Source organism: Heptranchias perlo, chromosome 13, assembly GCF_035084215.1.
Source record: "Heptranchias perlo isolate sHepPer1 chromosome 13, sHepPer1.hap1, whole genome shotgun sequence".
In the NCBI taxonomy this organism is placed as follows: domain Eukaryota; kingdom Metazoa; phylum Chordata; class Chondrichthyes; order Hexanchiformes; family Hexanchidae; genus Heptranchias; species Heptranchias perlo.
In genome coordinates, this window is record NC_090337.1 from 23,591,390 (window position 1) to 23,614,754 (window position 23,365).

General features: G+C 40.4%; 1 protein-coding gene across 6 annotated transcripts in view; it reads left to right on the forward strand.

Annotated features, from left to right (window-relative positions):
• Positions 1 to 23,365, forward strand: part of tnk2b (tyrosine kinase, non-receptor, 2b) — a 195,535-nt gene that overhangs the window by 120,841 nt on the left and 51,329 nt on the right. For all 6 annotated transcript variants that reach the window (XM_067995162.1, XM_067995158.1, XM_067995160.1 and 3 more), the window contains exons 2-3: positions 17,869 to 18,046; positions 20,062 to 20,132. In XM_067995162.1, coding sequence (XP_067851263.1) covers positions 17,884 to 18,046; positions 20,062 to 20,132 — 234 coding nt within the window. In that variant the 5' untranslated portion in view covers positions 17,869 to 17,883. The remainder of the gene's footprint in view (positions 1 to 17,868; positions 18,047 to 20,061; positions 20,133 to 23,365) is intronic.

The window sequence follows — 23,365 nt, forward strand, 5'->3', positions numbered from 1 at the left end:
CTGCCTTTGTCCTTCTAGGTGGTAGAGGTCGCAGATTTGGGAGGTGCTGTCGAAGAAGCTTTGGCGAGTTGCTGCAGTGCATCCTGTGGATGGTACACACTGCAGCCACGATGCGCCGGTGGTGAAGGGAGTGAATGTTTAGGGTGGTGGATGGGGTGCCAATCAAGCAGGCTGCTTTGTCCTGGATGGTGTCAAGCTTCTTGAGTGTTGTTGGAGCTGCACTCATCCAGGCAAGTGGAGAGTATTCCATCACACTCCTGACTTGTGCCTTGTAGATGGTGGAAAGGCTTTGGGGGAGTCAGGAGGTGAGTCACTCGCTGCAGAATACCCAGCCTCTGACCTGTTCTTGCAGCCACAGTATTTATGTGGCTGGTCCAGTTAAGTTTCTGGTCAATGGTAACCCCCAGGATGTTGATGGTGGGGGATTCGCGATGGTAATGCCGTTAAATGTCAAGGGGAGGTGGTTAGACTCTCTCTTGTTGGAGATGGTCAGTGCCTGGCACTTGTCTGGCACGAATGTTACTTGCCACTTATCAGCCCAAGCCTGGATGTTGTCCAAAATCTACTGCTTCTCCTCTTCTGTCGGTCTTCTCCTGCCATCACTGCACTGCTAGTAGGAATGAAACGAAAATCTTTCAATTGGCACATGCATGTACCTGTGAATGTATATGTTTGCTTTAGGTCTCGTGCACCATGTGTGTTCCCTAGCTGAGAATGCGAGCCTGTTCTGCAGCATTTATTTCACGAGTCTTTCCTTCGGTTAGCAGTGCTGTAATATAACAAGGGGCCGCTCAGGTGACTCTAGAGGTACTGGACTTTCAAGCAGTCTTTTGTAGCGGGGGTGGGGGGGTGCAGTTGGGGGTGGGGAAAGCTTGCCAAAGTCAAAAGTAAATGACTTGGCACAGGCAGCATTGGATGCTATTGGCCACCGTTTCTCCTGGCTATTGAGAGGCTGACCGACCAGTCCAGGTGAGTGGACAGCACAGTTGTTATGCTGCTGTCTGTATATGGACCTTCCCTCAACATTGAGGAAGGTTTGGGCCCAGAAATTTTAAAGTCAGGATCATGCACTGTAGTTATCAGTTTTGAATAAGTGGACGTATGCAGTTGATAACTTGTTGTTACTCTGAATGGGCTCCACAATGTGAACAGGGCAATTTCAGAAGCACCACTACCCTCACCATATTGTATATAAATAGGATATATGTGATATGATAAAAGCATATGAAACATACGGAATTGATGGGCAGGATAAACCAGCTGGTCCTTCAAGCCTGCACCACACTCGTGATGGCTTTAACATCATGACTAGACACTTCCCATCCCCCTCAGCCATGTAACCTCCTGGGAGAGGCAAAAAAAAGAGAAAAACCCAGGACCAATAAGGGAAAAAATACTCTGGAAAATTCCTGTCCACTGCCCTCAGGCAATCGAAACCAGTCCAGGACATCACGTGAACCATGTATTATCTGTAGAGCCACTTACCTTCTTTATGACGCGATCTCTAGATTTGCCTTCCATTTCAGAACAGGAGGATGATGAACTCTGAATTTCCCTGATGGTTACCGACATCTGCCCCGAGTGCTTCAGAAGCAGTGAAGGTTGTGGATGAGTGCGCCAGCTGTCAATGTTAGTCTGTTTTGTTAACCGGCTGCATAATCAAAAATATTTAGCCAGAGGAGGCGTTGAATAGTCCACTTCAATAGATGATTGCTTCTGACCACTCCGTTTCCTGCTGGGCGGACTGTAATTGGAGCAGTATTTTTGACTCTTGTTTGTGTAGAATGTAAGTCTTGCAGATAACAAACTTGGTTGATGCTCACAAAATCAAATTCATTTGCACAGTGTGAAATGTGCCACATAGAGCACAGCTTCTTCAAGCCATTTTACAGAACAGTAATAGCACTGTGTTTTTGGAGGGAAAGCACTTTACTCCCAGCTGCATCATTTATACTTCAAGATGGCCTGTACAAAAGTGGATTATATTCGAGCAAGTTCAGTGCCTCAAAAGCTGAAGTATAGAGAAAGATGAAATCCTTGTGTTTGCACTCTTGCACACTGATTTCCTTTATTCATCTGGACCAGTCTATTCTCTGTGGCTAAAGCTAGTGTTGTGTTGTCACTCCAATGGCAGTTTGGACTTAGTGGCTGTTTCACTCATCGATAGTCAATGTAGTATTATGAGTAATTTTTTTTATATACAAATGCTAACTGTGAATGAGCCCTGTAGTGTAAGTTATTGTCCCAAAGGTTACAGAACTGACTGTGTGTGGGTTATAGGCTAAAGATATGATTCCACATTTGATTTCATATCCATTTTGGTGGGGGTTGGGGGGGTAGTTGATAGGGTGTTTATTATTTGCAGCTTAAAAACTGCTGTCAATATTTGTTCCAGCATGCCCCTTGTACAACATTTATTTAAACTGCAGGAAACAGTAGCACTTGCTTTTTGCAGGATGATTTCTACAGCCTCTGTTATGTTACCTGCTGATTTCAGTCGTTGCAGATTTATTTTTCTCTGGATTTGTCCTCTGCAATTGAGTTAAAACGACAAAATCGGGCTGCAAGGCTTATCGCTGCCTCTCTGCCCTGAGCTTCATTTCCCTCCCCGTTCCCGCCTGCTACATATAAATGATGGTGGAAAGGGGCAGGGCTCAGTTTCCTGGCATATTGTTCTCCCATTCACTCCTCTTGCTGCTGCTCTCTGTGAATTTTTAATGTGGATGTATGCCTTGAACAAAATGCCTTTATGGTAATGTAGCCCCATATTGTAATTTGCACTACTCCTTTCATTATTTTGGAAACTATTCAATTATATGTGTCTGTCAAGCAATGAACAGCACATGTAACAAATCTTATTAGATTTCTGTCAGTACTTCTGTCTGTCCCTGTTAAAATCACATCTTCATGACAAAATAGAATAGTCCCCTACAACCATCCCAACTGAGCTCGTTGTGGGTGAGTTTTGAGCCCTTGTCTGAGTCACCTGAATGAGCAGCATATGGAAGTGGGACATTTGAAAAAACTGGTGTTTTTCACACACCTCAAATGAAGCTCACTGCCAGCTGACTGTTGAAAAGCATCAGTAGTCATGCAGAGATCCATAATCCAGAATGAGTTAACAGTTGTCTGTCGTACAGAGTTGTTTTCTCTGTGATCTGTAATATTCAGCAGTATGTGCCTGCATGTATCTCTAGGATATTGCACCACAAATAATCATTCTAATCTCTTGCACTCAGGTTGAATTTTTAATCAGTTTGTAAAGTTGGATACACAGCTTCCCTTTCCTGTTTGTGTGACTTTTGGCTTCATTTCCCCGAACAAGTAGTGCAGATGTATCAAGTTTGTGAAGGACTGTCTCATGAGTGAAAGAATGCCTGTTTTTAGTTCAGTAATAGCTTATGTGAAATTCTATTTTATGCATATTGAAGGCTGGAATTTAAAATACTTATGAAATGGTAAACTTGTATTGGCCATGATCAAGAGGAATATTGTGGTCCTAATGATTCTCAGTTTGTTTAAAGAATTCCACCTGCCATGGTTGCTGTATTGACCAGCATGGCAACACAACAATTTACCATTGGTGAATCTACTGATGGAACACAAGTAGGTTTCAAAGACACAATCTGTCTGACAGGTTTTCCTAACGCTCGCCTCTGAGTCAGATGGTCATGTGTTCAAGCACACCAGAGGCTTGTGCACATAATCTAAGCTGGCACCTGAGTGCGGTACTGAGGGAGTGCAGTACTGTCAGAGGTGCTGTCTTTGGATGAGATGTTAATCCAAGGCCCTGTCTGCCCTCAAGTGGGCATAAAATATCCCACGGCAATTTTCGAAGAAGAGCAGGGGAGTTCTCCCGGTGTCCTGGTCAGCATTTATCCCTCGTCCAACACCTAAAACGGTTAATCTGGTCATTTATTTCATTGCTGTTTGCGAGACCTTACTATGTGCAAATTGGCTGCCTCGTACAACAGTGACTACACTTCAACTACTTCATTGGCTGCAAAGCACTTTAGGGTACCCTAAGTAATGAAAGGTGCTCTATAAATACAAGTTCTTTTTTTCTTTACAATGTTTACACCTGTGAAACAGGGCAACTTTCATATACTTTCCCCCCACTAAATTCGCCAGTTAACACAGATAAAGGCAATAATCTGATGAGGGATTATCTGCTTTCTGTGGCAGTCTGCATACCAGCCAGTAATGTAGATTCTTTCCAACACAGAGAAATCAAGTCTGCAGAGAATTATTCCCAAAACACAGCTTGCCGAAGTCATTTAAAAATGGACACAAAGCTGAAATGCTGCACATTCTTAAAAAGTAATATTAAAATTAGTCTTTCATGAAATTAAACTAGAAAGATCTCCAATCTGACAGAGCATTCACCTCAGATGTTTATGCTTTCTTATAAAATGTAATGTTTTAACTGATGAAAGTACACTATTGCAGATCATTACTTTAGTCATTTATACAGAATGTTCCCAAAATCATCAATTTGTATTGATATATCTGCTTTGACTATATGTAATATAGTGATTAAAATTCATGTAAGTTTTAATCACTTTCAAATCCGATCCGTTCTTTTGATGCAACACTTCTCCTGTTTTCTAAATGGAGGTATGATTGAGTTTCTTAAATCATCTATCACATCTGGGACTCCTATATCCTGCGTGTCCCACCATCATATTAGTATTGCACACGTTACAGAATACATATTGTGCAAAGATGTGCTTTCCAAGTGATGCAATGTTGTGTAATAATTGGGATGCCTGGAAATACTTACCAAAGTCATTGGTTCGTCTTCACAGTGATTTATAATGTGGGAGGATGGGAAGTTGTATGCTGCATAATATTACAAACGTTACACTGTATTTGAAAGAACATTTTTCTCCTGCGGGTTTGCAGATAGTGCCATTTTAAACCATGTTTTATTTGATTTAAGTTGCGCGTATCCAAAATGCTGACGTTACAGTGGCGGATTAGGTGTGAAGTAGACTGTATTGGTATCCTAATAATTGAATTAATTGCTGGATTTTGTGACAGTGTGAAATAATTTTGAGCCTAGTTTATCAGTGTTGGACAATGTGCTTTGACAAATTTGATCAAAGTGCAAACTTTTGGCCCAAACCTGATTTCTGACAGGCTGGTGATTCTTTTCTCTTTCCCAACCCTAACCCTAACCCGCTCCCAAGCAGCATAACAAAGTGTCCGCAGTGTATGGATAGTCGTTCCACTTTTATGCCTTAGGATGGCAAATCAACTGTGGAAGTGTGTGCAAGTTTGCGCTGCAATAGCAGCTTTACTGCCTCGACGAATCTGCCTGGGAAATCACTCCACTGCACAAACACTGTTCTCCTTACTTCTTCTCCTTACTCCTTACTGATGGTCATGGCTGCAGCTTATACCTGATGCTGCTGCACCCGCTTCATTCCAGTACTGGACTGTGCTGCAAGTGGGAAAGCAGGAATTCCTCATCCACTAATTATTCTGGAACTCCCTTGTGCAGCACGGAATCCAATCCCACAGTGAAGCAGCAATATTAGCTTGGAGCTGTTGCTGGGACCGGCATTAAGGAGGATGAGTGTCTGTGAACGGATTGCAGGGGGAGAGTACCTCTGTGAGAGGGGAGGGGGTTGGATAGTGTCTCTAACAGGGAGAGAGTGCCACTGTGAATGGGAGAAGTAGCTTATATTGAAGCGCTGGTGTGGTTAGCCTGTTGAATATGGCTAAAGCCCAATGTCACTTATTTTCCCTTTTTTTGCAATAAACATCTAGCAACTGTGAAGCAGTGAACTGCTAAATATTAACCATAATAAGTCTTTCTTTTTCTTAAATAGAAGTTCACAATGTTCCAGGGAGCATGTCCTGGGCTTCTCTGGAAATTCACTGCAAGTGAACATGTTGGTGGGGGAAGGACAACGGCAATATTTGGAATTAGTACATACAATTCTACATTTACCGTCTATGACCCCACTCACCAAATATTTGATAATACCTCAGCTACTAATACATCCACCAGTAGAATCTGATGCCCCCTGCTTTAAATAGAAGTAGTCCTGTAAATCCATTCATCAGCACCAATGAACAAAACGACTGCACACAGTTGATTCAGTCATTATTTGCAACTCTATTTCAGCTTTTAGTGGAGCCTCTCTGAGTATGGGCGGGAGTAAGATTTGTGCAGGTCAGCAGTCAGGACACCACATTGATGGTGCATATGGGTGGGTTTAGTGTTCAGTCTGCACTGTCAGAGAAACTATGGCAATAACCATTGGCAGTATTTGAGGTGATAGTAGACTGAAAAAGGGCTGAATTTGTGATCTTCAAACAGAAAGCTGTGTTTGAAGGTTATGCTGTTTAATGTGAATTTAATTGATCAGAATTGACTCATAATCTTAAACCTTATTAAGAGGCAGTATCTACATTTACTGGTAGTTGTTGGAGCTCTCTTGGTTTCCTTGTTTGATACTGTAAAACGATAGCTCAGTGAGTAACAAGTTTGTTTGGAAAATAGAGACATGATTGGGGATTAGAATTCAGTGCTTGTGGACAGTCAGTTTGGGGGGCAATTAATGTCTCCTTTAAACTTTTTAAATCTAGCACTTTTTTAAAAAAAAAGGTTCATCACTTATTTCAACACATTAGTTGTCTAATTTTTACTTTTTAAATTGTGAGTTTCTGCTCTCATTAGTATTGTTGATAGTAATTCTTGCATTTACTTTTACATAATATTGAGAGTTTTTTTTAAGTAAATGTTGACCTGCATTAACATGTTCCCAAGTTGGGTATAAATGGGGTCTAATACAAAGGGTCATCCTTAGAGGAACCATTAAACAATTTCTGTGCTGTTACCAGAGGTCAGTCTGGAGGCATCATGCTGCTTGACGCCTTCACAGGGTCGCACTATAATTGCCCTGACTAAAATATTATAAATCTTTAGCTTGTATCCCAGAATATGAGCTGCACTCGAATACAAAATTTAATTGGGGTGGTACAAGCACATACTTGTATCCAAAATTTAATTTGACTAAAATTCAGTTTCTTGATCACAATTTAGAATATTTTGTTCAAATCAATTAAACGTTTCACGTTGTTGTACAAGTTTCAGTTTTCTGATGTGAAATTTGCAAAGGGAAGTCAGTGTGTGAGGGGTTAAAAGTCAGCACTTCATCTTTCAGATAGTAAAAAGATTTATATTTCTGAAAGCTCTGGTGTTAGAGCAGGGAGATATGTATTGTTCCTATTTTGTAAAGAGTCTGGGTATAGACCAGCTGTGAAGTTGCACAAAGACCACAGCTGATTACAAAGTTTTTGCCTGCAGTGATTCACAACTTAGGGCCCATTCCGGAGGTTAGTTAGCAGGCCGAGCTGCCTTCCTGACCCCTGAACACCAATAACAAATCACACGTAAAAAAGGAGGAAAGGAAGTGAAGATTGCTATCATCTCTTAAACTCAGGCTACAGGAACCAATTAGGAGTGAATGAGCTGAGGCTGGGATAGCAACATCTGAAAAGGGTCTCACTGCTTTTGTTCCTGGGTAGACACAGAAAGACCTCTATGGGGACATGGGAGAAAAGGAAAGTGTTTTTGGAGTGAAGGGCACATTTTCTTTAGTAGTGCTCTTCTTCCGATAATGCTTGCTCAGTTTTCTGATCCAGCGTTTTGTTTTGTCGTTTCTGCTGCCTGGCATCCACTAAATCACCTTCAAAAGAGCCCTGTTCCCATTTTCTCCACCTGTCTGGAGTCATGACATATTATAGAAACAAATGAAGGCTGCATGATTTCTGAGATGAAGCTAAAAATGGCTGTTTCTCCAAGGTTTCCTGACCTCTTAGGAATATAGGAACAGGAATAGGCCATTCAGCCCCTTGAGCCTGCTCTGCCATTCAATTAGATCATGGCTGATCTGTACCTCAACTCCATTTACCCACCTTAGCTCCATATCCCTTTATATTCTTACCTAACAAATATCTATTGATATCTTTCTCACTGAAATCTACCTTTCTGGTAGACTTCACCTTTATGGATCTTTGCACCAATGTAGATTGACTGAATTTCCTTCTCTGCATCCAGACATTAAATTGTCCATGCAACCCCTTATTTGGGCAGAGAAGTGATTATTTCTAAATGTGCACTGAACCAAATGGACTGATTTGAAAGAATCCAACCTTACTGAATTGACAGAGTCAGAATTTTGCTGAGTTTGAGTGACTTCTCAAAACTTGCTACATCCTTTCACGGCTGCATTTTACATTTACAAAAGGTTGGCTTGATTCTAAGTGGGTCGGGGAGGTAGTAGTGTGATTGTAAATTGAGTAACCTGCTCAGTGAAGACTGCACTAAAGAAAGTTAGGCCACTTGATTATTGTTTAAAAACCGCTATTTTTGGTGGGTAAAAGCGGTTTTCAAACTTTTCTATATGGGGATCTACTGCACAATTGACACACTCCCACAAATCCCTGGCTTCTGAAAAATCGTGTCAGTTACCCAAAGAAAAACAGTGCAGCAAAAGATTTTCCTCTAAAATTTCTGCAGGGGTTCTCCGGGTGTCCCACCGTAACTTCAGCCGCACCCCTGGAGGAACAGTGTAAATAGCTAAAAATGGCTGTTTCTCCAAGGTTTCTGCCGCTCAACCTCTCCGGCCCAGAAAGGGAACAATTGAAACTGTGGAGTCTCATTCTTGCAGATGTTCTTAGAGATTTTTAAAATGTAACTTTTTTTTCTTTCTTGAAACATACAAGACTCTGAGGGGGCTTGACAGGGTAGATGCTGAGAGGTTGTTTCCCCTGGCTGGAGAGTCTACAACTAGGGGGCGTAGTCGCAGGATAAGGGCTCGGCCATTTAAGACTGAGATGAGGAGGAATTTCTTCACTCAGAGGGTTGTAAATCTTTGGAATTCTCTACCCCAGAGGGCTGTGGATGCTGAGTCATTGAGTAAATTCAAAGCTGAGTTAGATAGATTTTTGGACTCTAGTGGAATCAAGGGATACGGGGATTGGGCAGGAAAGTGGAGTTGAGGTTGAAGATTAGCCATGATCTGATTGAATGGTGGAGCAGGCTCGAAGGACGTGTCGTCTACTCCTGCTCCTGTTTATGTTCTTATGTCTCTTTTTTTCCCTCTATCTTTTAATCCAATCGATCTTTCATCTTTCCCTCTCCATATTTCTCTTTCTGTACCTGATTTGACTCAGTACACCCTATTTCCTTCTCTGCCGTGTCTGTTTCTTTCTCAATTCTTAAATCTCATTGGTTAAGGAAATATACTGTTGGTCCTGTACTCACCAGGGTCCCCGTTGCCCACTCCAGCAAATCCTGGGCCAATATTTGAATGAATAAGAATTGTATAGTTTGTAGTTTATTGGATCCATTCTGTTTATTAATCTCAAGTTTCTTACATCCATCTCCGGTTTTGTGTGCCCATGTCTGAATAGTGGATGCTATCTTTAACAAGGATTCCAGTCTTTACACTTGCTGAAGCATTTTTGCTGGATACAGTATTTTAAATTCATTGTGGTTTAATTTCTGACATTGGTCAAGCTATGAACATTTTCAATGTACATGTACAAGGAAAACTCTGCTCCAGGTTACAATTCTCAGCTGTTTGAAAGAAAACTCAAATATATCATGAGCAGCCCTGTGGACTATTTTATGAAGTCCATGTTTTGTCCAGTACTCAGTGTGCCCTCCTTGTTTTTGGGGTTAACCCTTTTGGTGGCCAAATATGTCTGCACTTCAAATATTATGGGAAAGGGAGTGTTGTCAGCAGAGTTGCTGGGACAGGTTGCTAGAAAGAGTGATTGGGACCAGGACACTGGACTCATTAGAGGTATTTTTACATTGTGTTAATGCCACTAGATTCCTGAAGCCTGGGTGTTGTGCAGTCGGCTTGGAGCCAAATGTAAAACTACCAAGACTAACTAAGACTGATGGCCCGGAAATCCAGCTTAAAATGGATCTTCACAGCAGCTGACCGTGATGAGTCTGGCAGCTTTCAACTTGATTGGAAGCTGGCTGTACAAGATCGTCACTTTGGGAATCGAGTGGCACTAACAACAGTGCCTTGCAATATAAAAGTGCCTTTAAGAACCAAGTGAATGCTGTATTGGGAGAGACAGTAGGTCTTGCCAAGACCTTATATAACCCTATTATTGTGGCTCTAGGTTTATGCTGTATGGTCTGGGCAGTAGAGCCCAGGATCCTGTTTGCTTTAGCTGCAGCCACCTGACATTGGGTTTGAACCTTTAGGGAATGGTCAATGACTATTCCCAGGTCTCTCCCCTTCCTGTCACCTTTAACCCAACCATGTACTCTGTACTCAAATTCTGTGTACTTGGATGCATGATTGCACATTTATCTACATTGAAGGACGTTTGCCAGTCTTGCACCCACTTCCACAAATATCCAAATCCATTTGTAATCTAATTCCTTATTTTAAATTCCTTACTCTACTGCACAATTTAGTGTAATTTGTAAATTTAATAACTGTACTCTCTATGCCCTGATCTATATAGTTAATAAACATCATACACAGGAGGATACCCAGCACAGAACCATAGGCCACCCCACTAGTAACCAGACCCCATTGGGGAGTAGCCCCATTTAAAATCCCCCTTTGTCTACATTCCTTTAGCCAATTTGTGATCCATCTCGCAATATCCTCCTTGATATTAGCAATTTAATTTTAGCACAGAGTCCTTCCTGTTGCACCTTATCAGAGTTTCTGGTTTGCTGGTCTTTAAGTCAACACTTCGTTCAATCAGTCTGCTCTGTCCTTTGATGAATGTTTTTGGCAGCAGTTTTCCATAGTCCACCAGTTTCCTCTCATACATTTTGACATCTGTGAACACAACATTCTTCTAATTCATAGTATTATAATTAAAACTGGTAACATTTAAAGTCTTATATTCTTCAAACAAATTTGGATTTTTAAAATTTTCCTTCGGTGCATGATTTTTTTTTTCTACAGGCCAGAAAAGGTTAATATTTGATTAAAGCCTAGCTCCCAGCCGTGGCCTTATGCCTATAAGAGAATGGCTGTTTAAAACAAGTGACTGTTTAAAGCAGAAGACGGTTGATGCAGATTTCAGTCCTATTCACAGAAACCTTTAGGCTGACCCAGGGGTTGACCTTTACTGTGGCTGTTGTGTGTTCAGTATTTGGGTTGCTGACGAGGCGCGATCTAATGGACCTTTCCATAGCATGTCTGAAACTTAAATCCTGCTTCCTGCTGTGTGTCAGCTTGTGCGGATTTCAAGGCCCTTAAATTTATAGAAGCAGGTGATTTACTTCAGAGTCTGGTTACAGGGAGGTGACATTTACTTCAGCTGTAGCATCACATCAGGCCTTCAACTTCATGCTATCCTTCCTCACAACTCCTTTTCCTCTTCCCTCCCCACCTTTTTCTTTCCTATTTTGTCTTAGTGCAGACCGCTCACTAACACGATCACTTGGGGAGGGGGCATGCCTGCTGTCAACACCACTCTGGGTTTATTTGGTAGGAAAAGCAGCTCTGACTAAGGCAAAAAGGGCTAGGATGACTTTTGTTTTTCTCAATGCTGCTTCCCCTCCCCTTCCTCCCCGCTGAGCAGCAGTAACTTACTGTTCCATAGCTGCTCTCTAACATTTTTAAACTATGCCTGTACAGCAATGTACACAATGTCCAAAATAAAACGGGGGAACTGAAGGCAATGATCAGTAGCAAGGAACCAGATGCAGTAGGAATTACTGAAACATGGCTACAAAAAGAACAGGACTGGCAACTAAATATTGCAGGTTATAACATAATCAGAAAGGATAGGGAAGGAAGAAGGGGGTGGAATAGTTGTACTAATTAGAGATAACACAATGGCAGTAGAAAAAAGGGACATAACTAACAGAAGGCTAGAAACAGAATCCATATGGATTGAAATAAAAGATAAGGGATCGATCACACTAATAGGGATATACTACAGACCACCTAATAGTGGAAAGGAGATGGAGGAAGAAATATGTAAGCAAATATATGAAATGAGTAAAGGACATAGAATAATAATCATGGGAAATTTTAAACACCTCCAAATAAACTGGCAAGAAGAGGTAGATTAAGGGGAACAGAGAATGGAGTTTTTACAATATGTGCAGGGCTCCTTTCTTACCTAGTATGTAAAAAAGCTCAACAAAAGAGAAAGCACTGCTGGATCAAATAATGGGAAATGAATCAGAACAGATAAGAGAAGTAAGCGGAGTAAACACCGTTATGGACCTGTTGGGCCGAATGGCCTGTTTCTGCGCTGTACATTCTGTGTAATTCTATGTGTGAAATGAAAATCCTGCTCTGTTCCTCAGATCACTTATGTTCCAGCACAGAACATGTTTAGATATTTAGCAATGTGATTTTTGTTTTCTCCACATATTATCCACTGAAAAATCGACATTATATACAAAATGTTTTACAAAAATGAATATCAATAATTATAATGTGCACAATTTTACCTTGGAAAATCAATGCAAAACACTATGCAAGGGATAGGAAGAAAAAAACAAAATGCAAGAAATTTGAAAAATAAACCTGATAATTCTGGAAAAGCAGGAAGCTTCCTCCTTTTATTTTGATGCATAACTTTTTTCTGCAGGCTAGAAAGGGTTAATGCAGATTAAGGCATAATTCCCTGGCCTTGTGTCTTTAAGAGGATGTCTGTTGAAGATAAGTGTTCAATGCCTCAGACCATCTGGGTCTGTCAGTATTTGAAAAGAGGAGATAGATTGGAATCTTTCCTCTTTTCAGATGCTTACAGACATGCTGTTATTTCCAGCATTTTCTGTTTTTATTCTGTTGTGTATTGTGAGTGCACATTATTGTATGCAAGAAGTTACAGTACTTTATTACTGTTAGTAAGTCATAGCATTTTTAGGAATGTAGGATTTTACCATGCAGTATTGCAATTTTTTGATATGTGAAGTATTACAATTTATAAACTATAATTAGCTGCACTATCTGGCTCCTTCCATCTGATTTGTGATAATTGGCCAATGTAATTGTGACAGATCAATAGCGAATGGGTGAGGAGAATAAATGAAACAATTTTTCTGGAACAACGACACCAACACTTCGAGTTACTGTGGCAATTTACTGCTGTTCCTGCAACTTTGAGGTTATTATCGGACATGAAGTTGAAGCTGATAGAAGTCACTGGTCTGCAGTAAAAAAAACGCTGGTCCTCCAATGTAATAGAAAGTGAAAGTGTACTGGCTGTACCTTGTCTTTGCAAATGTTTTCTGGAGGCAGTTTGTAAAGAGCCTGTACAAGAAGCATTCTGTATGTTAGAGCGCAGCCTCAGGAACATGCGTTGGTGTTGGAATGTACTAACTGGTCTATTCACACTCCCACCTTTATGTTGCTAAATGTGCTGGCTTTGGTCTAGCAGTATTGATTTTCAGCCCTGTGACTGATCATTAATTTTCTATTAAAGATATTTTTCATACTGCCAATATTGTGCCATCTCTAGTATACTGCAGGTTCACATTCAGCTTTGTTTCTGAACCTGTGTAGAGTCCATATTTGGATCTGTGTTGGACCTTTTAGGGGTAAACATGTTTGCACTTTACAAACTGACTTGTTGTCCCATGGGACTATGGAGCATGTTAACTGTGATGGGAAATTCTGTAAAAACAAGCTGAACTGGTACCAGACCATAGTTTGACCTATATGCTGCTACCATGGATAGAATTTAAGCATGCAGATTATGTATATATTGCCAACATTTGACCTGTGCGCTTTACCTACATGCCAGTCTCTGCTGATAAGTTTAGTCCCTATGTTAGCAGATGCTATATTTGATGCAACACAAACTTTCACACTTTGTGATCATAGAATCATATAGTTTACAGCACAAATGGAGACTATTCGGTCCATTATGCTTGTGCCAGTATTTATTCTGTCTTATATTAACTCTATCACAGATGTACCTGTACATTGGGTATTTTGGGCATAATAATTACCCAGTATAGGTTACATTTGCAGGAGGTACACACAAGCCATACGGTATCACACACAAAATTGATTGTCAGCTTTTAGATTGTGCATGCTGTCGATTAAGGTGTAGTTGCATCTTCTTATGCCTGTAGGCAGAGATGTTTAACAATATGAATAACGGTGGTGATGTGGTAAGGCTCATAATTAGACTGCTAATAGACCTAGGCCAGTGAGTCAGCCCATTCTGAATGACACATAATCACCTTTTTGCCAAGATTTGCATAATTTCAACATGTTGCCATCCAAATCATTGGGTAATATAATGACAGGGACATTGTACTGTGGCTGACTACTCTTTCAAAGTTTGTTTACCCACTGCTGTCAGGCCTCACCATGGTGAGTAAATGCAACTGCAGAGAAAATAAGAAGGGGGTTAAAAAGAGAATTTAAAAAAATCAGTAATCCTTTCTGCAAGATTGAGCCCAATAGCTGCAGGCAGTAGCATGACTGTATAGCAAAAGGATCACAGCCTTGGTTTTGTGTCGTTGGGCTGCCTGACCAACTTCGTCACTATATTTGGGAGTAACTTTCTCCATCCTTTGCTGGGCCAGTAGTTGGTGCAATGTGAGATGGGATGTTCTATCTTAAGTGAGGGAGATAGGAAGGAAAAGTGTAACACACCTCTCCCTGTTGTTGCCAGCCAGTCATAAAATAGAAGTGATTATGGAGAGGTCAGGCAAGCAGACTTCCTTGGATGAAAGCGCTTGTTGGACAGGCAGCAGGTTTCCAGAGAAATAAAGGTAAATATCAGGGAAAGAAAAACAGAAAAGCAGATTTTCTGAAGCCCAAAATCTGCGCTCTCAATTATTTTATTTGCCATTACTAATTAGATGTGTTCACCTCCATTGGAGTTATTTTATCCATCTTCTCAGAGTGAGAATAAAGGCACTAAACAGTTTGCCAACAGCAGTCTTAAAATGGAAAACTACCAAAACATAGGGTCCCAGAAATTGCTTTAAAAAAAAAGTGAGCTCAACAGGGCTCATTGTCATTAATGGTGAAATTGAGGAGCAAGTTCGGCATTCGCACATGTGCAGTGAAACGCGGAAATCCAGAACTTGCTCCGGTTCGTAGGCAATATGATAGCTTCAAATTAAAAGGATGTTGCCGGCTGGAATTAGTGGAAACAACGTTCCAGCGCCAACTTTCTCATCTGCCCAGCTGGAAAGTAAGTAATATAGCCACAAAACAGGTATGCTTAAATATACCAGGCTTAAATTAAGTTTTAACAGCCAAAAATTAACTTATAAAATTTTTTTTTTAAAGTTAATTTTTAAAAATTTTTTCTTGCCGCCTCTTTTATTTAATTCGATTATTTCTGACCTTTTTTTTCGCTGTCTAACAGTTTTTACAAATGATTTTAATGTTGTACTTTTCATTTCCTGGATTTAACATTGAAGCATGCCAAAACCATTCGCAGCTGGTCAAAAAGGAAAGAGTGATCCTCTCACTTCTCCCATGGGCCCTAGCTTGGTGTGCACCCAAAAAGACCGCGGTGGGTTAGTATAAATCTATGGAGCGGTGAGCGCTGTTCGTTCGCCTCTCCGAGCAATTTCTTGGCCAATATAGTGGGGCTAAATGGTAACATTGCTAGAGCACATTGGTTGGGTTTAATGGACAGGAAGATGCAGTGCAGCAGAGTGACGTCAAGATCTTCGGGTCAGATAAGTTGGACTTGAATATTAATTTTGGTTGTGAAAAATTAAGCAACTTTCAGGTCACTCAACTCTATGATCCTAATGGATTGGTCATCAAATATTTTAGATTGGTAACCAGCTGGTGACGGTGAATACAATATATTTCCCCCCATGGTTGTGCCTTTAAGAAAGTAATTCCTCTGATTATCACATTCGAATAACTCTTCCTGCCAACAATCACTGAGCATCTCTTGTGGCTGTATCTGTGGCCCAGACAGTGTCTCCCTTCTGGAGGCGGGGGGATGTGTGGTAATGAGTGGCCTTTACAGGGAGAAAAAAAATAATTCTTTCAAAAAATATTTAAAGAAAACGAAACACTCTGCCGCATAGCAGAAAATGTAGCTTATGCCATTGGTGCCAACATCAACAAATTAAAAAAATGTGTTAGTCATAACTTGGCTTGTTTTTCACAATGGAACATTTCAACTGTATTAGCCAAAAGAAGCGTGGATCCACGGTCCTGGGTTCTGTATTCTCCGAACAGTGGGAGATTGGAGGCAAGTTGTGATTTGGGATATGTTCAATGAAAATTCTTAACCTCCTTTTGTGCTTAGCTTGCACTAAGCAAATGAAATTTAGATTGTGTACAGCAGGGCCCAGGACTCCTTTGTTGATTTGAATTCTTGGGCTAGCATCAAATTAGAATGAGGTACATGTCCTGGTATGCCCCACAGGGCAAACAGTGGTGGGCAGTTGGATATGCAAGGGTTTTGGATCTGGTTATATTAGTCTTGAGTTTAATCTTCTTATAAGGAGTCACTTTGAAACTGGCATCACCCTACTGCAAGTTGACTTTGAATGTGATGTTGGTAGTGTGTGTGGATGAATGCAAAATTAAGAAGTCTACCTTTGCTGGGGCGGGGGGGTCATTCAATAAAAATGAGCCATAAGAAACAGCTTTGATATGCTCAGGGTGAGGAAAAATTTGGCATTGAGGAAAGATTCTTGCTTTGTTTATTTTTGTTTGCTGCTGAGCTGGGGATTGAATGCTAATTATAACTGTTCAAAACGAAATCCTGGTAATCTGGAGGGGGTGGGGTGAAGGGGGGGATGTGGGTGAATGAATCAGCTAGGTTTCCTGTGCTGCCTTGCTATCCAGTGACTCCTGTTGGAAGTGCGGATGTTGGGTTTTGACAAGATTGGGTGTAGCTGTGATGGGCGCAATTGAGCACAGTTGACTGCTCACTCTTAGCTTCACACAACAAAAATAGATACTTGGACAAGGTGCTGGAAGATTTCTGGCTCTGTAGAACCACATCACCAGATGAGCCATTAGCTTCAGGAAAGGAAGCAAATCAGAGGGGAACCTGACACCAAGATGTGGTGGCACTGTGAATGGATCGGCACCATGGAGTGCGAAAATGCAGATTCAGTCCCACACTGTGCTGACTTCCCAACCTCAGAATGAGCCAGGCATATCTTGTGTACAAGCAGCAAAGGAAGGGAGTAAAAATGTTTAAAATATAGAGGGGCATTTATCAATATCACAAAATAAATAATAAATTGTGAAGCACTGAATGGCACAATGTGTAGAAACACTGATCTTTCCCTTCTAGAACTTGGGTTCAAGCTCAGCTTAGTGGACAAATCGTCTCCTTTCTCTGCACACTGTAAGAGTCCTATCTGAAGTGATTCACGACTGTCTGAAGTCAATTCCTACTGGCATATCGACTGCACAAAACTGCCCCTTTATTTGGAACACTTCGACAGTGGTTTGGGAATGGAAATGTCACACTGATGCTAATTAGTCGCGGGGCTTTTGAGGGAGCTTTATTCTGCATCTGTCTAATCAGCACTGAGTACCAAAAGTGTACCACAGTTCCATTCCTCCACACTAACATTCTGTGCCTTGAAAAATACAAAAATATCTCATAAAAATGGATTTAAATTAAATAGGAGAGGGGTGGCAGGGGGAAGACACATTTATTCTTTGTGTAAAGACACCCTCCTGCAGCATTCAAACCGCACTCCTGCATACAATGCACAGTTTGTAAATCCGGTATTCTGATGTTGTAAATGTTTCTTGTAACCAGTTTTTCACTGGGTGATTAATTAATTCTCTGACATTTTGTTCTGGCACCTTTTCCGTTCTTTCCTGTTTTTCTTGCTGTGTGCCCAGTCAACACTCTGATGCTGTTGTGCATTTCTTTCTCTTCTAGAAGCTCAGTGGGAGCATGCAGTCAGACGAGGGAACAGAGTGGCTTCTTGAACTCCTCACTGAGGTACAGTTACAGCAGTATTTCCTCCGCATCCGTGACGACCTCAATGTTACCCGGCTCTCCCACTTTGACTATGTAAAAAATGAGGACCTTGAGAAAATCGGAATGGGCCGTCCTGGTAAGTGTTATTCTTTGCAGTACTAATTTTCTTTTTTTATTTCTTTCCATGTAGGATTTTCATAATGCAAAAAAAAATCCCACATGGACGCGCAAGTGTTCAAAGTTTAAAAAAGAGGCAGTATTACAGAGGAATAAGACACATTTCTAGATGCAACATGATAGTAATTATCAGTACGTCATTGTGTATATAAGATGATAAGGTAGAATAAGGTAGCATGAAATACCTGGATATTCATTCTGAAAAGCAGTAGAGACTTCTTTCTGGTTGATCTAATATTGTCTCATCTATCTGTGGGTCATCTTATAATCGTACATATTTTTGTATTTAATTTCTTAGTTTTGAAATAGCTAGAATTAAAACAAAAACTTTCTTCCATTATCCATTTTCAAAATGGACCCCTGGAGATCGATTACAAAAGGGTAAAGTCAAGTTGAGTGCTCTGGAAATCATTCAGGACATGTGGGATTTGCTCTAGGTGCTTATTAAGTTGTAATTGGTGAAGGCATACACAGTTCTTTGGAAACCAAATGATATGGGAGCTGCGGTTTATCAGCATTCTGTGGAATAATTTGAACCATTGTTTCCTTAATCATGGATTATTAAAAAGCTCTGGCTTTGGAAACTTTTGACTATTTAAGGACTAGGGAATTATTCTGTAGTCTTTAGTTCTGGCTGGAGATCCAAACTCCATGAATGAGCTGATTGTCCAGGTACATCATTGCCTGAAAGTCTGCAAAAGACTGTTTATCCAAAAGTGTTGTTGCTTACCCAATAGTGCGAGAAATATGTTCTGAAAATTTTTTATAACCCCTTGTGGACTGATTCCAGGTTTATTTGCACCTGGATCTGTGAAGGGGCAGGCAGCAAATACCTAAAGGGACCAGAAAGATGAGTGCCTTTATTTTTTACAGGGACAGTAGAACAAGCAATGGGGCTGGAGGCCCTCTGACTGCTGTTTTTGGTTAGCAGCCCTTAGACTTTAAAGCCGGAAACCATTAGCAATACTATAATCATCTCAGGTCTGCAGCAATGGTACAGGTTTCTCACCCATAAGCTCCCTTCAAGGGGCATTCTTGTATCGGTGGAATGTCAAAAGATCTGAACTCCCAAAATGCGGGCAAGTTCGGGTCCCGTTGGGTGGCGTGCATGTCAGGTTCCGTCTCTGATTTGTGCTCAGGCCATGTGGGGTTGGGGATTGGAATTGCCTAATGTTCTTTAAGCTTGGCTGGAAATTGATGTTTTTCATGTGAAGATTGTTTAAATTACACATTGTGACAATAACAATGAAAATTCACTCGACAGGACTTCGTGCCAAAATGTCTCGCCGTCTGGTATGGTCTTTTATGAATGATTCACTTGTGGTTTGGAGTAGGGGAGTATTTGGTGTGCTATCAAATTCATTTTCTAACCTGATGCTCTACTAATTAGAAAGAAAGAGCTTGTACTTACATAGAGCCTTTCACATTGAACGTAGAGTGGCTGAACTATCGGTCCTAAAAGGGACCCTGGAGGCTGCTCAGAAATTATTAAAGATAAGAATTTTAAATAATTTTTGTGGGGCTTTTCTTTATACTGGCACTGATTCAGAATGGAAAAAGTCTATATGGTTGGGGTGTCTGCATGTATAGTTCATACATAGAATACAATGGGTTGGGGTCTCACTTACAGGGTTAGCTAGCTCATTCAATACGGGTCTGATCAATCATCATTTTCTATGATTTCTGTTAAGGTATGTGTTAATTTGCAGGGCGTTTGTTTTACAGCGAAGGGTTGCTAAGTATTCAGTTAAGAGGGAGGAATGTGTTGGAGGAACATTTCATTTGCAATAGCCAGTTGGCTACTAAGCCTGAATATGTGATAGTTAAAGATGAATTCATTGTCATTATTACATCTAAACAGATGGATTGGCAGTGTTGGCAACTTGCAGCTGTGTTTCTGGTTACCAGTTATCATTTTGTAATATATGTAGGGCTGTTCATTAGAAAATAACAGAATCCGTTTTGTGTCCGCAGGCCAGAGGAGGCTATGGGAAGCTGTAAAACGAAGGAGAGCCATGTGCAAGCGTAAATCCTGGATGAGCAAGGTATGTCTGTGACTGTAATGTATATATGGTCACTGTATCTGCATTGAAAAGAGTTTCAAATTCCATCCTTCGTTTCTGAAAAGGCACACAATTACCTCTGTACACTGTCTAATGCTGTGTTTAACAAGGGAAAAGGTCATATTTAGATACTAATTTTGCTGCGTCTTTTGGATTACTAAATTACTCACATTTTCTTAAGTACCTGGACTCAAAGCTACTTTGGACCTTCCCTTGAGACATGAAGAAACTCAAAATTCAGGAACTCTCTGACCATTCATTTTTGAGAAGACTGTAGTTGAACAGCCTGCTGGTACTTGCATTCAAGGCTCACACATGAATAATAGCTGTAGGGTAATGTGCAAAGGACAACCAGTGACCATGGAACCATATCCCATCGGGGAGAGGAGGGAAGAAAACTGGTGAGGAAGATAAAACTCTGATTTTTTTTTAAAAGTAAAATAGTGGGATGGATGTTTGCTGGTGAGATATTTACATTTTGAAACATATTTTGGGGAATGCAATAGATGATCAAGCAGCCAAAATGATTCAGGATTATCTCATGTAGTTTCCAAGTTCGTGCTGGATTGTTGGAGTCACCAGCATGTCCTTGATAATATACACAGGGTATTGATTGGGTTACCTCAGTTGACTAATCTGGTACAGTTGGAGTAGAGCTTTAATGGTGTTAAGGATCAGTGATTTTCATAGTTTTGTCTGAGAGTTTCTGTTGAGAGAGGGATGTTCGATTGCCATGGCAGTAGCTGCTTTCAGTAGGCTCTGTAACAACTAGCAAGGAGAAGCTGATTTTGAATAGGAAGTACCAGGGAATATATGGCAGCACTCCCATATCTGTACGTCGAGTTCCCACTTCTGTGTCTAACATTACTTCTCCACAAACACAATATTTTATTTCCCACTTCCTCAGATTAAGGTATAATTTTTTTGGCAGCCAATCTAAATTGGCAGTGGTTCACAAAGCTCCTTATTGTCATTGGGAATTGTAGTTTACATGATTTGCAACCCTAACAAAAAGGTACAGGTGATTCGGACATTGTTATACATGTCATAAGCCATTATTTAAACTCCATAATGAAGTCAGGCAGTGATACTGGACATTGGTTTGTCAACTGATCAATAATGTGATATTCAATCAGTCGAGAGATTGCCGTTCATTCTTAAAGCTGCTCCATCAAATGTTGCTGACAGTGGGGTGTCTAAAAAGAACAGCAATTCGTGACCTATGAGGATTGCTTCCTGTAAATGAGCTGCAACCACTTCAGAGAAATGTCATACTGCTGAGCTCTCTAGAGGAGTGCTGCTTCATAGCCCTGGACTGAATGCTGGGCAACTACAAAATGTGAGAAACCCAATTGGGATCACTACTCTTACTTTTAATAGTATTAGCTCAATAGAAATAGGATCCAGAGACGATTTGACAGAAAGCTGAAGTTTTTCCATTAAGTGGCTTCTACTTTACTTGCTAGGGTTTTTTTTGATGAAGGAGTCCCTACTCTTAGTCATCACACACACCTATGAATGCAGATATCTTGGAATTGCAGTAACTGCTCAGTTGTGAGCTTTACTCAGTTTCTAAGATGTTTTGCCCTATTTGAATGTTAACAATCCAGTTGATCACTGAACTTAATTTGTTTCCGGAGGGAATATGAATTGATTTGGATCTAAAGAAAATGGACTCCATTCTTGTGCGGGTTGTTTGTGCTCTGTACCAAACTCTTATCAGCTGTTACATCCTGGGCTGTAATGAAATCTGTGACTGCTCTTTTACGGTATTATGTTTGGCCCAGAACTTCTGTGGCCCCTTGGTTGAAATCTCTCTGTCTCTCTCTCTGTGCCAGGAGTACAAACAAACAGGAAATCCAGGATTAAGTGACTTCTAAAATTACATGTGTATATTGCCGTTTTTGGCAGCAGCGCCTGATAGTGTAATCAGCGGCTCAAGGTCCTGGTACCAATCAATCAGCAGATCACAGCTTCTCAGTGACAAAACCGACACTCGCTTTTATCATTCAGGGTGAACACAAATCTCAGGACATTCTTTGGCGAAGAACAGGTTTAAATAAAGTGTCTCCTATTTACAGCAGCATTATTTTTAATGAGCAGTCTTTTACTGCAATGAGCTTAAGTCTTTTGATCCTCCTTTTTATAATTACTGTTAGCTAATGGATAACTTAGCCCCAGTACAGAGGAAATTTAATGCTACGAGTGGGCTGCCAGTTTCATTTGAGGGTTTGAACTCTTTTGCATATCTCAACAATGAGTAGCTGGGCAGCCTGTTTTTCAGTAGAAATTGAATAATCATATAACATCCAATTTAAAAGAGTGAGGATAAAAATAGCTGATTGAATGAATGTTAAAATTCTGACTGGAAAAATTCTATGGTCAATAAGGTCAAATTTGAATCTATTTGCTATTAAGCATTTTTTTTAAAAAGAAAATTAATTCAATTTTTTGTTCTTCCAATAGATTATTTCCCACCATCCAGAAAAAAGAGTTTTAAAAAATAAAGAAAAATAATTAATCCCCAAATGGCAAATCGAGGGTAGTTTTTAATAAAATTGAGCAAATACTACTTTTTTAAGATGGGGCAAAAAAGCAATACCTATGTTCACTATATATTCCAAAAAACTAGAAAATGCATCAATAAAGTGTAAAAAATGTATTTTTTCTTTATGGGGTACATTCCTCCAGACCCCTTCAGAAGTAAATTTGTGCCTTCAAAACTTTTATTTCCCTTCATGCTTTCATATACTTACTTTTTTTCCCCCCTCCAATACTAGTCAAGAAATGTTGGAAATATCTACAACTTAAGTTATAAGCTTGTGCCCCACTCCACTTTCAGTGTAATTACTTGTTTTTGGGACAGTGTCTGTTTTCTGGAAGCTGTAGGTAGGCTTTTGCTAATTTTCTAGAATAGCATGTATGCTCTCGATCTGTTCTTGATGAGAAGCAGCACAAATAAATTGTGATTTTGCCATGTGAAAATTGTTAGTATAGATTTTAAAATAAAGCCAAGAAGAGCAGGTGGACTGAAAAGGAGTAAAATTCAACTTTGAAGGGGGTGCAAAATGGGTGGTCACAGATTAGCTGCCCATTATACACCTCATCCGAGTTGCCTTTCCATTGAAGTCAATGGCTAAGAAAATCGGACATGGTGTATAATTGGTGGGCGATCCACTACTGCCTGTTTTGTGCCCCCCACTAATATTGAATTT